We start from the raw sequence: 15,491 nt of genomic DNA on the forward strand, positions 1-15,491 counted from the left end.
TTATTTAGTAAGGTATACGAGACACACACTTTCACAGTAAATGTCTACCTAAAGGTTTTGTCATTGTTCCTCTGAGTGGGGGTGTTCTGGACTCTCCTCTGGGCTGGGCCTAGGGCTGAGCTCTTAATGCAGGCCTGACGCCTCCCTGGCGCAGGGGCCATGCTGGAGCACATCTGGATCTGATTAAATGGAACAGGGCTATGACACCGCCCCCACCTCCAAGTCAGCTCCACTGTCCACTCTCACATTCCTCCAATCTCAGGACACAAATCAACATATAAGCCATTACATGTATTTTACTGAATCCACCTTTTTACTAACCAAAGCTATTGTATTGTTTATACATGTGCTGTGACTGGACATGATCAGTTTGTTTTCTCACCATTTGTAATCTAATGTTGTCAGGATTACTTTGGCTGTTTAGATGGTCTCTGATGTGTTTTGGATCTGACATTAATTTGAGCCAACTTGCTAATAGATTTGGTTCCACTTGCATTTTAGCAGTTTAACTCTATTAACCAGACCAATAACTTACTTCTAAGGTTAAAAATGTGTGTTTGTCAGTGAACATATTTCTCTGCTCTCACATTGGTTGTAAAGAAAAACCATGGTGAATTATGAATCATGCGAAGGGTTGTTCTATAACTTATCAGACCAGCCCCTCTTTCACCGGGTCACCATCCAGTTTAGTGCCCCGCTGGCTGTTAGGTACTACTGCTCTGCTTCATTAGCTGCAGATATAGGGCGTACGTGGGCTGAAAGCCAGAGGATTGAGCTGTTCAGAGCAACATGCACATAAAGTGAGCCCAGACCCTGAGTGTAGGTGGAAACTCCCCAGGTGGCTGGAATTAAAGCCAGAGAGCAGAACCACTCTTGATGCTTAGAGAGGGGAGAGGGGGGTAGCTCTGTAACCATGTTATAACCTTGGTCATGTTGAAATGATACATCACTTTGAATGTGTTTCCACCAGCATAAAGGCAGCGTGACAGTAGCAGGCATATCTTCTCCCATCTGCGTTAAAGAGGCATGTAGAAGATGGAATGTCTGGAAGGATATAGGCATAGTTAAACACTGTAACCACCAAAACAAGAGTTACATACAGTGAAAATATTAAGCTAAATATAAACCAGAACTAAAACAACTAGGGTTTAAATCAGCGTTGGTTATCCAGGACTACCCCAGATCTAAACCAGGACTAAACCAAAATGAAAAGATGCTCTATGTAACTTTACTAATGAAGGGTGTATCACCTGCTTGTCTCCCTGGAGATGTTATTGCTTTGCCTGCCACAGTTTGGCACTAAATTTATCTTTCTCCATGGACACAGGCAGATGATTCTACCAGCCCAAATTACTGGTCCGATCTGTGGAAAAGCAAGACTGCGACAGGAATGGAAACAACATGGAACATGCACCTTTAATCCAGGAATAATTCAGGTCTGATACAGGACAAAATGAGAGAGTACTCCAGGCTTACACTGCCATCTGCTGGTCAAATAAATGCACTCTCTCAATTTAGCAGCATAAAGTTTTATATAACTCCGCCACAATTAAACCCGTACAGAAAGGTCTGCTTCTATTCATGGACTACAAGGACAGAGCAGTAAGGTTTGAACAGAGTTTGTGCAGGTTAAGAAACATTTGGGGCCGTGGCGTTAATAGTATGTCTTGTGTGCTGGCTGCGTCACTATCTCGACCCTATGCGCGCGCGAAGGTCATACACTTCACCGTTTACGAGATGCTCCCCCTTTCCTCCGGGCTTGCTCCGAGCACTTTATTCCTCACAGCTGGGGCTGAGAGCTGTGGAGCACCGTGGGGTCAGAGCAGAGGTCACAACTCACACCATTAACGACTGACTGCAGACTGATGGCTGCGTTTTGGGGTGAAGCAGTAGAGCTCCTTCAGAGATAGAGTGGCGAACGGAATGTGAGGACACGGTCTGGGATCAAAAGTGGGAATTACGTTCAGTGGTTTTGGACTGGTGTTACAATACAGTACAGAGTAAAAAGAGATGACACTGAGGACAGAGCAGTTCTGCCTTATAGGCCTATTTTAAAGAGCCTCTTGTTCTGCTGCTACTACCACTCTACAATTAGTCCTACTATACTACTAGACCATAGACTGTACAAAGAAGTTTTTAAAAAAAATATATATATATACAGCCTATGTGCTAGACCCTGAGACTGTAGATGTGATGATACTCCCTGATGGAGCCAGTTTTTCCTGTATTGTATATTACAGTCCATCCATCCATTTTCTTCCGCTTATCTGGGGCCGGGTCGCGGAGGCAGCAGTCTAAGCAGGGACTCCCAGACTTCCCTCACCCCAGACACGTCCTCCTGCTCCTCCGTTGGGACCCCAAGGCATTCCCAGGCCAGCCGAGAGACCTACTCCCTCCAGCATGTCCTGGGTCTTCCCCGGGGTCTCCTCCCGGTGGGACATGCCCAAAACACCTCCCTAGGGAGGCGTCCAGGAGGCATACTGAGCAGATGCCCGAGCAACCTCAGCTGGTTCCTCTCGACGTGTAGGAGCAGCAGCTCTACTCCGAGCTCCTCCCGTGTGACCGAGCTCCTCACCCTATCCCTAAGGGTGCGCCCGGCCACCCTACGGAGGAAACCCATTTTGGTCGCTTGTATCCGCGACCTTGTCCTTTCGGTCATTACCCAGAGCTCATGACCATAGGTGAGGGTAGGAACATAGATTAACCGGTACATGGAGAGCTTTGCCTTTAGATTCAGCTCCTTCTTTACCACAACGGACCGATACAGCGACCGCATCAATGCAGATGCTGCACCGATCCGCCTGTCAATCTCACGCTCCATCTTTCCCTCACTCGTGAACAAGACCCCGAGATACTTGAACTCCTCCACTTGAGGCAGAGACTCACCACCACCCGGAGAAGGCACCCCCCCTCCACTTGAGGCAGAGACTCACCACCCACCCGGAGAAGGCAAACCACCTTTTTCCGGTCGAGAACCATGGCCTCGGATTTGGAGGAGCTGATTCTCATCCCAGCCACTTCACACTCGGCTGCAAACCGCCCCAGTGCCTGCTGCAGGTCCTGGCTGAAGAAGCCATCAGGACAACATCATCTGCAAACAGCAGAGATGAAATCCTGTGGTTCCCAAAACCAGGCCCCCTCCGGCCCCTGGCTGCGCCTAGAAATTCTGTCCATAAATATAATGAACAGAACCGGTGACAAAGGGCAGCCCTGGCGGAGTCCAACATGCACTGGGAACAGGTCTGACTTACTGCCGGCAATGCGAACACAGCTCCTGCTCCGGTCATACAGGGACCGGACAGCCCTTAGCAAAGAAGCCCCGGACCCCATACTCCCAGAGCACCCCCCAAAGGACACCACGAGGGACACGGTCGAATGCCTTCTCCAGATCCACAAAACACATGTGGACTGGTTGGGCCATACTCCCATGAGCCCTCGAGGACCCGATGGAGAGTATAGAGCTGGTCCAGTGTTCCACGACCAGACGAAAACCAACACTGCTCCTCCTGAATCCGAGGTTCGACTATCGGTTCGGATTCTCCTCTCCAGTACCCTGGAATAGACCTTACCGGGAAGGCTGAGGAGTGTGATTCCCTGTAATTGGAACGCACCCTCCGGTCCCCCTTCTTATACAGAGGGACCACCACCCCGGTCTGCCATTCCACAGGTACTGTCCCCGACCGCCACGCGATGTTGCAGAGACGTGTCAGCCAAGACAGTCCACACATCCAGAGACTTGAGGTACTCAGACGGATCTCATCCACCCCCGGAGCCTTGCCACCGAGGAGCTTGCCAACCACCTCAGTGACTTCAGCCAGGGTGATGGACGAGTCCGCCTCTGGGTTCCCCAGTTTCTGCTTCCTCCTCGGAAGACGTGACAGTGGGATTGAGGAGATCCTCAAAGTATTCCTTCCACCGCCCGACAACATCCCCAGTCGAGGTCAGCAGCTCTCCAACCCGCACTGTAAACAGTGTTGGTGAAGCACTGCTTTCCCCTCCTGAGGCGTCGGATGGTTTGCCAGAATCTCTTTGAGGCCGTCTGATAGTCCTCCTCCATGGCCTCCCCGAACTCCTCCCAACCCAGAGTTTTTGCCTCTGTGACTGCACGAGCTACGGCACGCTTAGCCCGCCGGTACTCATCAGCTGCCTCAGGAGTCCCAAGAGCCTTGTTGGCTCGTGGGACTCCTTCTTTAGCTTGACGGCATCCCTTACTTCCGGTGTCCACCACCGGGTTGGGGATTGCCAAGCACCGCAGACCTTGCGACCACAGCTATGAGCAGCTGCATCGACAATAGAGGTGGAGAACATGGCCCATTCAGAGTCCATGTCCCCAGCCTCCCCCGGGATCAGGGAGAAGTTCTCCCGGAGATGTGACTTGAAGACCCCTCTGACAAAGGGCTCCGCCAGACGTTCCCAGCAGACCCTCACGATACGCTTGGGTCTGCCAGGTCTGTCCGGCTTCCTCCTCCACCAGCGGATTCAACTCACCACCAGGTGGTGATCGGTTGACAGCTCAGCCCCTCTCTTCACCCGAGTGTACAAGACACGCGGCCGGAGATCAGATGACATGACAACAAAGATCATCGACCTCTGACCTAGAGTGTCCTGGTGCCACATGCACCGATGGACACCCTTGTGCTTGAACATGGTGTTTGTTATGGACAAACTGTGACTAGCACAGAAGTCCAATAACAAAACACCACTCGGGTTCAGATCGGGGAGGCCATTCCTCCCAATCACGCCCCTCCAGGTGTCAATGTCGTTACCCACATGGGCATTGAAGTCCCCCAGGAGAACAACGGAGTCCCCGGTCGGTGCACTGTCTAGTACACCTCCCAGGGACTTCAAGAAGGCCGGGTACTCTGCACTGCTGTTTGGCCCGTCGGTCGACACAATAGTGAGAGACCTGTCCCCGACCCGAAAGCGCAGGGATGCAACCCTCTCGTTCACCAGGGTGAACTCCAACACGTGGCGGCTGAGCTGTGGGGCAATGAGCAAGCCCACACCAGCTCGCCACCGCTCCCCGTGGGCAATGCCAGAGAAATGGAGAGTCCAGCCCCTCTCAAGGAGTTGGGTTCCAGAGCCCAAACTGTGCATGGAGGTGAGGCCGACTGTATCTAGCCGGTAATGTTCAACCTCCCGCACAAGCTCAGGCTCCTTCCCCCCAGCGAGGTGACATTCCATGTCCCCAGAGCTAGTCTCCATGTCCGGAGATCCGGTCGTCGAGGCCCCCGCCTTCGACTGCCGCCCGGATCTCTCTGCACTCGCCCCTCATGGCTCATCCCGCAGGTGGTGGGTCCACGCGAGGACGGCCCCACGTCGTTCCTTCGGGCTGAGCCCGGCCGGGCCAGCAGGGAAAGGCCCGGCCACCAGGTGATCCCTGTCAAGCACCCACCCCAAGTCTGGCTCCAGGGTGGGGCCCCGGTAATGCAGGTCCGGGCGACGTAACTGGCCTTGTTGTTTCTCTCATCACGGGGGCTTCTGAACCGCTCTTAGTCAGACCCGTCTCCCAGGACCTGTTTGCCATGGGTGACCCTACCAGGGGCATGAAGCCCCCAACAACATAGCTCCCAGGATCATTCAGGCACTCAAACCCCTCCACCACGTTAAGGTGGCGGTTCGGGGAGGGGGTATATTACAGTGTACAATATTTTAATAAGAAATTAACCAAAAGGTAAATTAGTAACAACATTGGCCTATATAGGCCATAATGGTATCATATATTATGTGACTTTACGAAAACTCGCACTGTTGCAAGTGCCCAAAAGTTAAAGCCAAGTCAATCACAGGCTGTTTCTCAAATGTAAGGCTCCTTGCTTTGCTGATTCAAACTAAGACAATACAGATTATTTTCATTTGCGAACATCTGATGTCTTTTCGTGTGGCGCCGCTGATCTCTCTGAAGTCTGCTCCATTAGCAGTGTTTTGAGTTGAGGCAGGACACTTGCATTGGATTAGAACGAAATAACTTTAGTGGAACTGATTTAGGAAGCAAGACAGGTTACCTTGAGAAACAGCCACTGTCTATCAGCACATAACTGAGCAGCTGCAAGTCGAAACCTTTCCATGCAGAACAGGTAGGCTGAGTTTTGAGCGCAGTGCACCATGGTCTTGATAGTATATCATGACGTAGAGGTGCTGCAGGTTGAGATGGGTTGTGCTGTGCGCGCTGTAAATGCGGAACCTGTGCGGCAGCGTGTCAGTGTTGTGCTTCCTATTTACTGTAGAAGCTCCCGAACAGGTTCACCGCGGCCACGAAAACTTTATCTTAACATGATCACTTTACAAGGAAAAAAGGACTTTAAAATATGCGTCATGTTATGAAGTGCTCTGACATGAGGTGAGGTCGAGAGGGATTCCTGTCCGTGCTTTCTGCTCTCGTCACGGAATTAGGAGTTTGATGACAAGATGAAGTTTAATGGTTACTTGAAGCTGCGCATTGGTGAGGCTGTGGAGCTGAAGCCTACCACCTACTCACTGCGCCACTCTGTCATCTTCAACAAAGCCACCCCGGCTCTGGACCCCTACATCGTGGTCAAGGTGGACGAGTTTAAGATTGGACAGACTCACACAAAACAGAAGACAAACATGCCCACGTACAACGAGGAATTCTGCCTTAATGTGAAAGACGGAACACACATAGAGCTCACCGTCTTCCACGAGACTCCCATCGGATATGACAACTTTGTGGCCAACTGCACCATTCAGTTTGAAGACCTGATCCAGAAGCTCAACGCGGGGGAGAGCTTTGAGGGATGGGTGAGTGACATGCGTGCTGCAGCCTACAATTACTCTGTAAGAAATCAACTAAATAACCTTTTGATGGGTTAGAATTGGAGTCAGTCAGTCATGGTATGATTGCTTGAGACAACTGTAGACAAATCAGTTTGGAAAATCACAATTCAGAAAAAAATTATCATTTGAATGTAATGACGTCTGCATTTGCACTATGCTTTTCTGTGTAACAGTAAATGCGTGTATAGCTGCACAAAATGACAATTCTATATTTATAAGTCAGACAGAAGGATCTCAGCAGACAAATAATAAAGAGAGATGTGTAACATGTACAGTAATCATCTACCTATACTAATGTATTTTCACTGGTGGCTGGGCTGGTGAAGTGTCTTGCTCAATGACTGTCAATGGTCAGCAGTGAATGAACCAGTAAGTAAGGAAATGCACTTCTGCTGCATCATCAGTGAAACTGCACCATCAGTCTGGTACGGTTACAACAGTGTGTGAAACATATCACTACATACACCCTACAGTTACTGTAAGGGCCTCGCCTGGTCTTTATTGCACTGTAGGCCTGTATGCCTCTGCAGGTGGAATGTAACCTGAGCTTGAGGGCCTGTGGACGCAGCTCATCACTGAAGCTCACGCAATAGACCTGAACTGATCATGGCAATCAAATGACAGTACTAATTTGTACCGAGATAAATACAGCTCTTTACTAGGCCCAATAGTTTAGGATCGTGGTATTTGTTCTTTCCATTCAGGTTCTTGTTAGGGAGGCAACCAACTATTATTCTTATAATTAATTCATGTTTACATATGTTTTAATTGTTATCAAATAAAAAAGATGTTTTAAATTTAAAATATGAGACATGAGAATCCAAAACATGGGGGTCTCCCATTGTGCTGTGTTATTATAAAATGTGTTTCTTTTACAATAAATATAGTAGCTCAGCATTGCCTTTATCAAGTAAATTTTGAAATGTTTAATTAGGCTTAAAAATAACAAAATACAATAGTTTTTTGCTGATTAGGGATCAGTCAAATGTGCAGAATTAATTTACATGTTCATTACTGGTATATTTAATGTTAAGTTGCTCTGTGTGTTACTTGGGCTATGCACATTAATGAGCATATATTACAGGTCACAGGTTGGAGGTATACCAAACAGTTAATAATATTGCAACTGTGGTGTATAAAACAATGAAAAACTATTTTAAAGGCTGCATTTTTTGTGCAAGTTTTACCAGATATTGTCATAATATTGCCATTGGGATAGCCTTAAAACAATGATTGAGATATTCATTTCTGTTTGCATCGTCCACCCCTAATTTTAGCAAAGTACTAGTTCCTCACTATTATCTCATAACAGAGAAGGCCAAAACACAAATGTTAAAATCTGAGGAAGAGTTGTGACTGAAATAAATGTGCTGATGAAAACTATTGTAATTATAAAGTACAGCGGATGATGAAGTATTTCACAGCCGCCCACACCTGAAAAGAGTGTGGGGAAGTGCTCAAGTACAACAGTGCTGCATGTCTACCACACTCGTGGTTTTATCTGTGCCTTTATCTGTCCTGCTCTGTTCAGACTGGAGACCTGAGGGTGAGTTACTGATCATATCAATCAGCCTGTGCAATTAGTCAAATTTTAATTGGCTAATTGAAGATTTAATAGTTTCATTCATCAGCTTGGGTTTTTTTTTATGAAGAGGTCTACAACCAATCCTGATATATTATTATCATTCAGTGCTTTTCTATTTAATGCAGGTCTGGGCCCATCCTTAACTCTTACTGGTCACCCACTATAATGTATGTGAATTAACCAATCATAAGAATGTGAAACCTCTCAGAAGAAGCATGTCACATTCTTAAACTCTTAAAGACACTAACTAAATTAACATGAATTATGATCAAATTATTTAGTATTAAATATTTGTAGGCTATAGGGCAATGGTGCTCTCAGTAGAAATGGGAGATATATAGAAAAAAGTGTGTTGCACATGTTATTTTGTAGAATTTAAAACATCAAGAGTAAAGAAGCTGGGCTATTCAATTATATGTTTGTAGTGTTTTGTGGTATACTTGAACCTCAACCATGACAACTATTACAGGCACATTTAGCATATATTTGATTCCTTGTCTGTATATTACCGTTATAAAACAAATATTGAGATAAACATTTTTGTCAAATGGCCCAGCCCTCAGTCAGACCTTGGGCTCAGAGACAGTGGGCTCTGAGCTGGGGAAGTGCTGTTTGCTGTTCTGCAGGTCTGCACTTGCCCACATCTCGATCGCTCCCATTGACTCTGACTGCTACAGGCCTCACTCTCTGTTGGCCTGGTTCCAGATATTCTCTGTGGAACAACAGTACATTAATGTTATTCAAATTGTTTTATGAGCTGAGAGACATTTGACCACAAAGAACCCCGCCATCACCATTTCACCCTGAAACACTTCGACATGTTTTACTTTGAACTCTTGAAAATGTGCTCAGTACACAGGATAGCACTTACATCTCTTTGGCCGAAGAGCAGTAAAAGTGAAAGTTGGTGAAATGCATCTCTGAAGAAGTCTCAGCTGATGGACTGTATTTCGAGCGGAAACCAGCTGCTGTTGTCATAGCGACGTCCAGTTCTGCTTTTGTGCGCAGTGTTGGGTGAAGTGTCAGAAATATGTGGGACCCAAAGCATGGAGGGCTTCTGTGGCCTCATAACAGGAAGTCACACAGTCTCGGGTCCTATTTAACACCTCCATTCAGAAGACAAAACACTTCTACAGTGCACAAATGCAATGTTATGTTTAGTTCCCATAGTTTAAAAAATCATATTCTACATTAGATTCTTAATTAGGGTATTTTAGTGCTTATTGTGAGTAAGTGATTATTGTGAGAAGAAAAGCCACGATCACCATTCCTCTAGTATGTGACCAACTTTATGAAATCAAACTCTTGTGAAGTAAAGTTAATGTGACAGCCAGAAAAAAGAACACTTTACAGTTTTTGTAAAGTGGGCTGTACATTGAATAAAAATGTACAAAACTTATCACAGTTATCGATAAATAGAATAATCTTGACATCCCTTGTTATTATGTAGATATTTAGTCCTGGCTTATGGGTAATATCTGGGCCTATTCACATGAAATGAAATCTGGCATAGAAGTCAATGTCCTCTCTATCAGCACTGATAAACTAAGTGATTTTCTCCTATTCAGGCAAAGAAGAAGTACAAATACAAGTACAATACAAAAATGACATAGGCCTTTACCTGCTGAATCTGAAATTATCACTTATATTATAATCCTGAATAATGTGAACCCAACCCATTAGCTCAGTAGTGCAAAAATAGCTCTGCAAACCAGTAATTACATTTTTGTTGTCTACTCATAAACGCCAGAGCTGTGTGTCAACATGCCAGAATTGAGGACATTTTTTTCCTGAATCAAAGGATCACAAAAGAAGTTTTGTATTTCACATTTTTAGAATTTTTTGTTGCTATTCTCTTTGCTCTTTGTTATTAAGAATTGTTTTTATATTTGCTACTGTTGAAGGCATGTTTTATCGTATGAACAATTATAATTTTCTAAAAGTAGGTGCGGTGTTTCTCTTTCATTTTTCTTTCGTTTTATTTTTAGTTCTAATCTAGTAATTATGCTGACAGTTTATTACTTTCATAATATGTTTGAAAGGTCTCTCTTGACTGTACAACTTCATCTATCGATATACATAACATATGTCTGCAGGGTCCACCCCCATAAATAAACACAGCAAATACATGTTTTGAGGCATTTCTGTCTGTGGACCAGCAGAACTGGCCTGACCCGCTCCAGATTCTTTCTGCCTCACACAAATATGCGGCCACATATTTCAGACACAGCTCAGTAGTCATATATTAAGAAGATCCTGTAGAGATGTTTTCATATCCACTCTGCCACAATTGTAGCTGTTTCAACTAAATAAATAAGACTAAATAATAAGAACATTTTTAAAATAATGCATTAGGCTTTTATGCTGCTTTTCGAGACACTGTTTTACAGTTTTTAATGTACTATCGTGCCTTAGCTGCTATGAAGTAGACTATAGGTAGCCAGCCTCAGCGGCCTCTTTGACCACCACCAAGCCCACATCACATTCATTCAAAATGACAGGCACTCTAACTACTGAGCTCTTCTGCCTGGCGTCTTCTGCCTGTGCATGACCCACAAAAAGTGACTTTTGTTAAGATTTATAGAGCATGTATGAGGGGCTTTGGCATGTTCTCTTTTGTAGAACAGAATCTTGATATGTCCCCTGTTAATATCACATGTGTATGTGTGCGCAGATGGACTTGGAGCCGGAGGGAAAAGTATACATTGTGATTACCCTGACTGGATCCTTCACTGATGGTGAGTGCTGCTGTGGAGAGATGATGATCATCTCACAAAGATGGATGTGCTAACTGTGAATGACAAGCATGTGCAAATGATGGTTGTAATAGGAGGAGCCATGTTTAAATTGCTGAACAAAAATAATAAAAGCTGTACACATCACTATACTACAGTAAAAAATTTTAGAAAAATCTTCAGTTTGGCCACATGTTTTTCACAGAAAGCTCAGAGCAGCCTACAAATAGATTAAATCAGTTAATTAAAAATGGATCAGCAGTAAGATCAGATGTGATGAAGTGGAAGTACGTAAATGACTCATGAAACTATAGTTCTTCTTGCCCTTATTGTCAACCCTTTTTTGGGAGAAGAATTGTTAAATGTATTGTTTTCGATCTTTGAACATTTAACTTGTCAAATTGTTATGGATAAAAGTATTTTTTCAAAAATAACAGACTATAAGTCATATACATCCATTTACACACACAAAAAAAAAAAAAAAAAAGAAAAATAAAATCCCCGTATGTATACTATGTATGTATGTATGCATTATATGTATATGTACATATATACAGACATTTTTCTTTCCTTTTTTTCCTTTTTTCATTTACTCTTAAAACAGGACATATGCTTATAATTATATAACTGTATGCATAAGGCAGTTTAGTAAGACCACTTAAATGTAATTAATTTTGAAAAAACAGTAGTTAAATTATTTAATCTTCATAGTATAATATTGTTATGTATATTGCAATACATTATAGAATGTATTACAATACCTACTCATCAGTAAATTCATAGCAGTTTAAGGAACTGTTGGTCAGCAGTAGCCTATTAACATATAAGTGAATTGGACAGCCAGTGCGCCAGGCAGTGTGCAGCTTCATATCATTCCTTAGACAGCTTGAGATTACTTCATTTCCAGTCATGTGTTGAAAAAAAATTGCAAACTGCAAACAAACATCTGTAGGAAAGAAATTTGTTCAAAAGCTGCTTCTTGTCAATCTGCCATTATGCGTTGTTGCATTTTTGAGGGCATATTAGTACATATGCTGATGTTTGTTGAAATGGCTGTGTGCAGATGATGCCCTGGTGCGCCCTCCTCAGAAGCATCACAAAGAGCTGACCCGTACACGACAGGGAGCAGTGCGACGCAGGATCCATCAGGTCAACGGTCACAAGTTTATGTCCACGTTCCTCCGACAGCCCACCTTCTGCTTCCACTGCCGTGAATTCATCTGGTCAGAACCTTCCCTTTGTTTAGCTTCTTCACTGTACAATATCTCTTGTTTCTTGTAAAACACTTCAACCTAGGAATGTCAGTGCAATTGTTAATAGGTGTTGACTTTACTAATGGACTAACTTTTATTTTAAGGCAGTAAGATAAGACATATTTAATGGAAGATCATTTGTTTTATCAGATTTAGAATGTTAATTTCTCACTAGAATTTTTTTAACTTAACAGTTGAATTGAAGTTGAATTATTTCATTTAAAAAAAAAAAATATATTAATTTATAAAATTCAACTACATCAAAATCTGATGAAACAAATTATCTTCCGTAGGCTTCCATGTGTTTTAATGCTGACACATGTTGTACCACTGCTGGCTGTGACATTGCATTAATTTTATTTCCAAATATCTACAGTTATCACATATATTATCACATTATCACATTTATCACAGTTATCACATATATTATCACATTATCACAGTTGTCACATATATTATTAGATCATCACATTATCAGTTATCACATATATTATCACAGTTATTACAGTCATCACATATATTATCACATTATCACTGTTATTACATATATTTTCAGTTATCTTATATTATCACAGTTATCACATACATTATCACATTATCACACAATTGAGCCATTGTTTCTGAAATGCATTGTTTTTATGGGAGTATGTTCTTTGTCTTTTTTAGGGGAGTGTTTGGGAAACAGGGTTATCAGTGCCAAGGTGAGCACAGAGTTTTCTCCGATTTCATTTTACCGAGAGCCAATATTTTTGAGATTATATGCAAAGCAAATTAGATTATTTCTCCCAAATGATAAGATTTGAAATCTAAAATAAGAACAACTGAAGTGTTCAAATAAAGCTGAATGTTTTTCTTTAGTCAGGTGGTCAGCTGAATATTGGCCTATGCTGGAAATTACAGACCAATACGCTACAAGTGCAAATATCGGCCCAATATATTGGCCTACTCATATATTTGTCAAAGTAAGTATTTTGAACCATCATTACAATGACATGCATTTGTTGTGTTTTCAGTGTGCACTTGTGTTGTTCATAAGCGCTGCCACAAGTTGGTGGTGACAGTATGTCCGCGCATGAAGAAAACTCAAACTGAGCAGGTGAGCACAGCCTCTGTTCTCTGAGTCACGACAAAACTTTATTATTTCACTTTACAGCATCTAGTTCTGCTGTGGCTCAGGGGTTGCCCACAAAGCTGAAGGTTGGCGCTTCAGTCTCTATTCAACCACAGTGCATATACTGCCTTAGTGTCCTTGGACGAGACAAATTCCCCACTTTTCCACTAATAATGTTGTGCACTGGAGTATGAATGTGTGAATGTTGGTGTGTTTGTTAATGGAAATGTGAAACAACAGATGGTAATTAATCCTGAACGATATTTCTGCCTGTTCTGATGCGTTTCGCTGTTTCAAGCATAGTTAATTTTTCCATAGTTCAGTAATTTGCTGAACATGAACAGTTTTGGTTCCTGAAATCAAAATAAGCTCATGCAAGTCATCTGTGTTTACTGTCAATGTTGCTTATTCATACTTTTTGTAACTTACTTACTTTTTATAAGTTATACACAGGCTGCTGTCACATCCACACTCAAAAGCTGATTATTATCAGATTTTTGGAGTTCCAAGGTTATTAAAATGACATGTAAATAGCAACTCATCTGGTTTCTTTTTGATCATGATCCCTCAGATTACTCACATCAATTTTTGTGATGTGCTTGGCATTTAAATATTCTTAAAGGTCCAGCAATCAGATAATAATCAGATGTTGGTGGCCATGTAAACAAAACCAGTATCAGAAAGCATACACTTGATTTTAGCATTGTTTCGTTTGATAGTGCTTATCAACATGTCTAGCTGTGTGCTGTGCATCTGTGTTTTTAAGCCGATGAACCAGGGTTTCAGTATCAATGTTCCTCACAAGTTCAATATCCACAACTACAAGTCTCCCACTTTCTGTGACCACTGCGGTTCTCTGCTGTGGGGCCTTGTCCGGCAAGGCCTGCACTGCAAAAGTATGTTTTTCTTACTACTTTTTTATACATCTCTGTGCCCTTTTCTGCTCATGTAAGATTGTTTTTCTTTTTTCAGGTTGCAAAATGAATGTTCACATCCGCTGTAAAAGCAACGTAGCCCCGAGTTGTGGCGTCAACAGTGTGGAGCTGGCCAATAAGCTGACAGAGATGGGTCTACATCCAGGAGGCCTTTCCAAGCGCCCCTCAACGGTACGGCGTTGCTACATTATTAAAATGCCTTTACAGTCTATGGACATGTTCTGAATGTGCGTTTATGCTCACAGGTTAAGGGAGGCCAGGTGAGGGCGCCAGAGCGCACAGAGAGTGTGGAGGTACAACCACAAACAGTCAAGCTGGGCCTCCAAAACTTTACCTTCATTCAGGTGCTGGGGAAAGGCAGCTTTGGCAAGGTTAGCACAGTCTCCAAAGACCAAATATTCAGACATTATTTTCACTGTCTTTAACACACATAACATGGCATATTGAAAGCATTTGTTCTTGAAACAACCCCCAGTTTCTCACACTGCCTTTGTGCAGTTTTAGGTTTGAGTCACAGCCGCAGGGGCTGACCTTTAATGGAAAAAAAAAACCTAACAAAAAAGCAAAAATAAAACTGCCGACCACACATTTCCTGAAACTCCCCAAAGACCTGAAAGGCTGAATCTTGTTTAAGTCACATTTTTGCCATCAATTTATTTATTGAATGTATTTATTTAATGTAAGTAAATGTGAATATACAGAAATGAACTGAATGGATGGCAAGCCCTCAATGTAAATCCTTATTTACATGTTCAAGATCTGCAGACCATGAAACAATTTTTCTTACATTTACAAGCAAAGCACTAATGAAAGGAAACCACATTTTGTGAGGTCCATTGCATTTCATTTCATTCAATGATAAGTTATATTCAATTTGAATGGTATCAATAGAACAGGTGGACTGTTTATTTATTCTTGTGAAATTTTGCCTGGCCTGTTGCAGGTGATGTTGGCGCGACTCAATGACACGGAGCACGTGTTTGCAGTGAAAGTGCTGAAGAAGGACATCATTCTGCAGGACGATGATGTGGAGTGTACCATGACTGAGAAACGGGTGCTGTCGCTCGCCCGCTGCCA

General features: G+C 43.3%; 1 protein-coding gene across 1 annotated transcript in view; it reads left to right on the forward strand.

The window, feature by feature from the left end:
- Window positions 1-6,251: 6,251 nt before the first annotated feature.
- LOC117390952 (protein kinase C eta type-like) overlaps window positions 6,252-15,491 on the forward strand; it is a 10,363-nt gene continuing 1,123 nt past the window's right edge. Inside the window, exons 1-9 of the mRNA XM_055231290.1 lie at window positions 6,252-6,759; window positions 11,055-11,118; window positions 12,179-12,338; window positions 13,035-13,069; window positions 13,382-13,464; window positions 14,246-14,375; window positions 14,452-14,585; window positions 14,660-14,785; window positions 15,358-15,487. Of these exons, the coding sequence (XP_055087265.1) occupies window positions 6,409-6,759; window positions 11,055-11,118; window positions 12,179-12,338; window positions 13,035-13,069; window positions 13,382-13,464; window positions 14,246-14,375; window positions 14,452-14,585; window positions 14,660-14,785; window positions 15,358-15,487 (1,213 nt within the window). The 5' untranslated portion in view covers window positions 6,252-6,408. The remainder of the gene's footprint in view (window positions 6,760-11,054; window positions 11,119-12,178; window positions 12,339-13,034; window positions 13,070-13,381; window positions 13,465-14,245; window positions 14,376-14,451; window positions 14,586-14,659; window positions 14,786-15,357; window positions 15,488-15,491) is intronic.

This window comes from Periophthalmus magnuspinnatus, chromosome 22 (assembly GCF_009829125.3).
Source record: "Periophthalmus magnuspinnatus isolate fPerMag1 chromosome 22, fPerMag1.2.pri, whole genome shotgun sequence".
Lineage (NCBI taxonomy): Eukaryota > Metazoa > Chordata > Actinopteri > Gobiiformes > Gobiidae > Periophthalmus > Periophthalmus magnuspinnatus.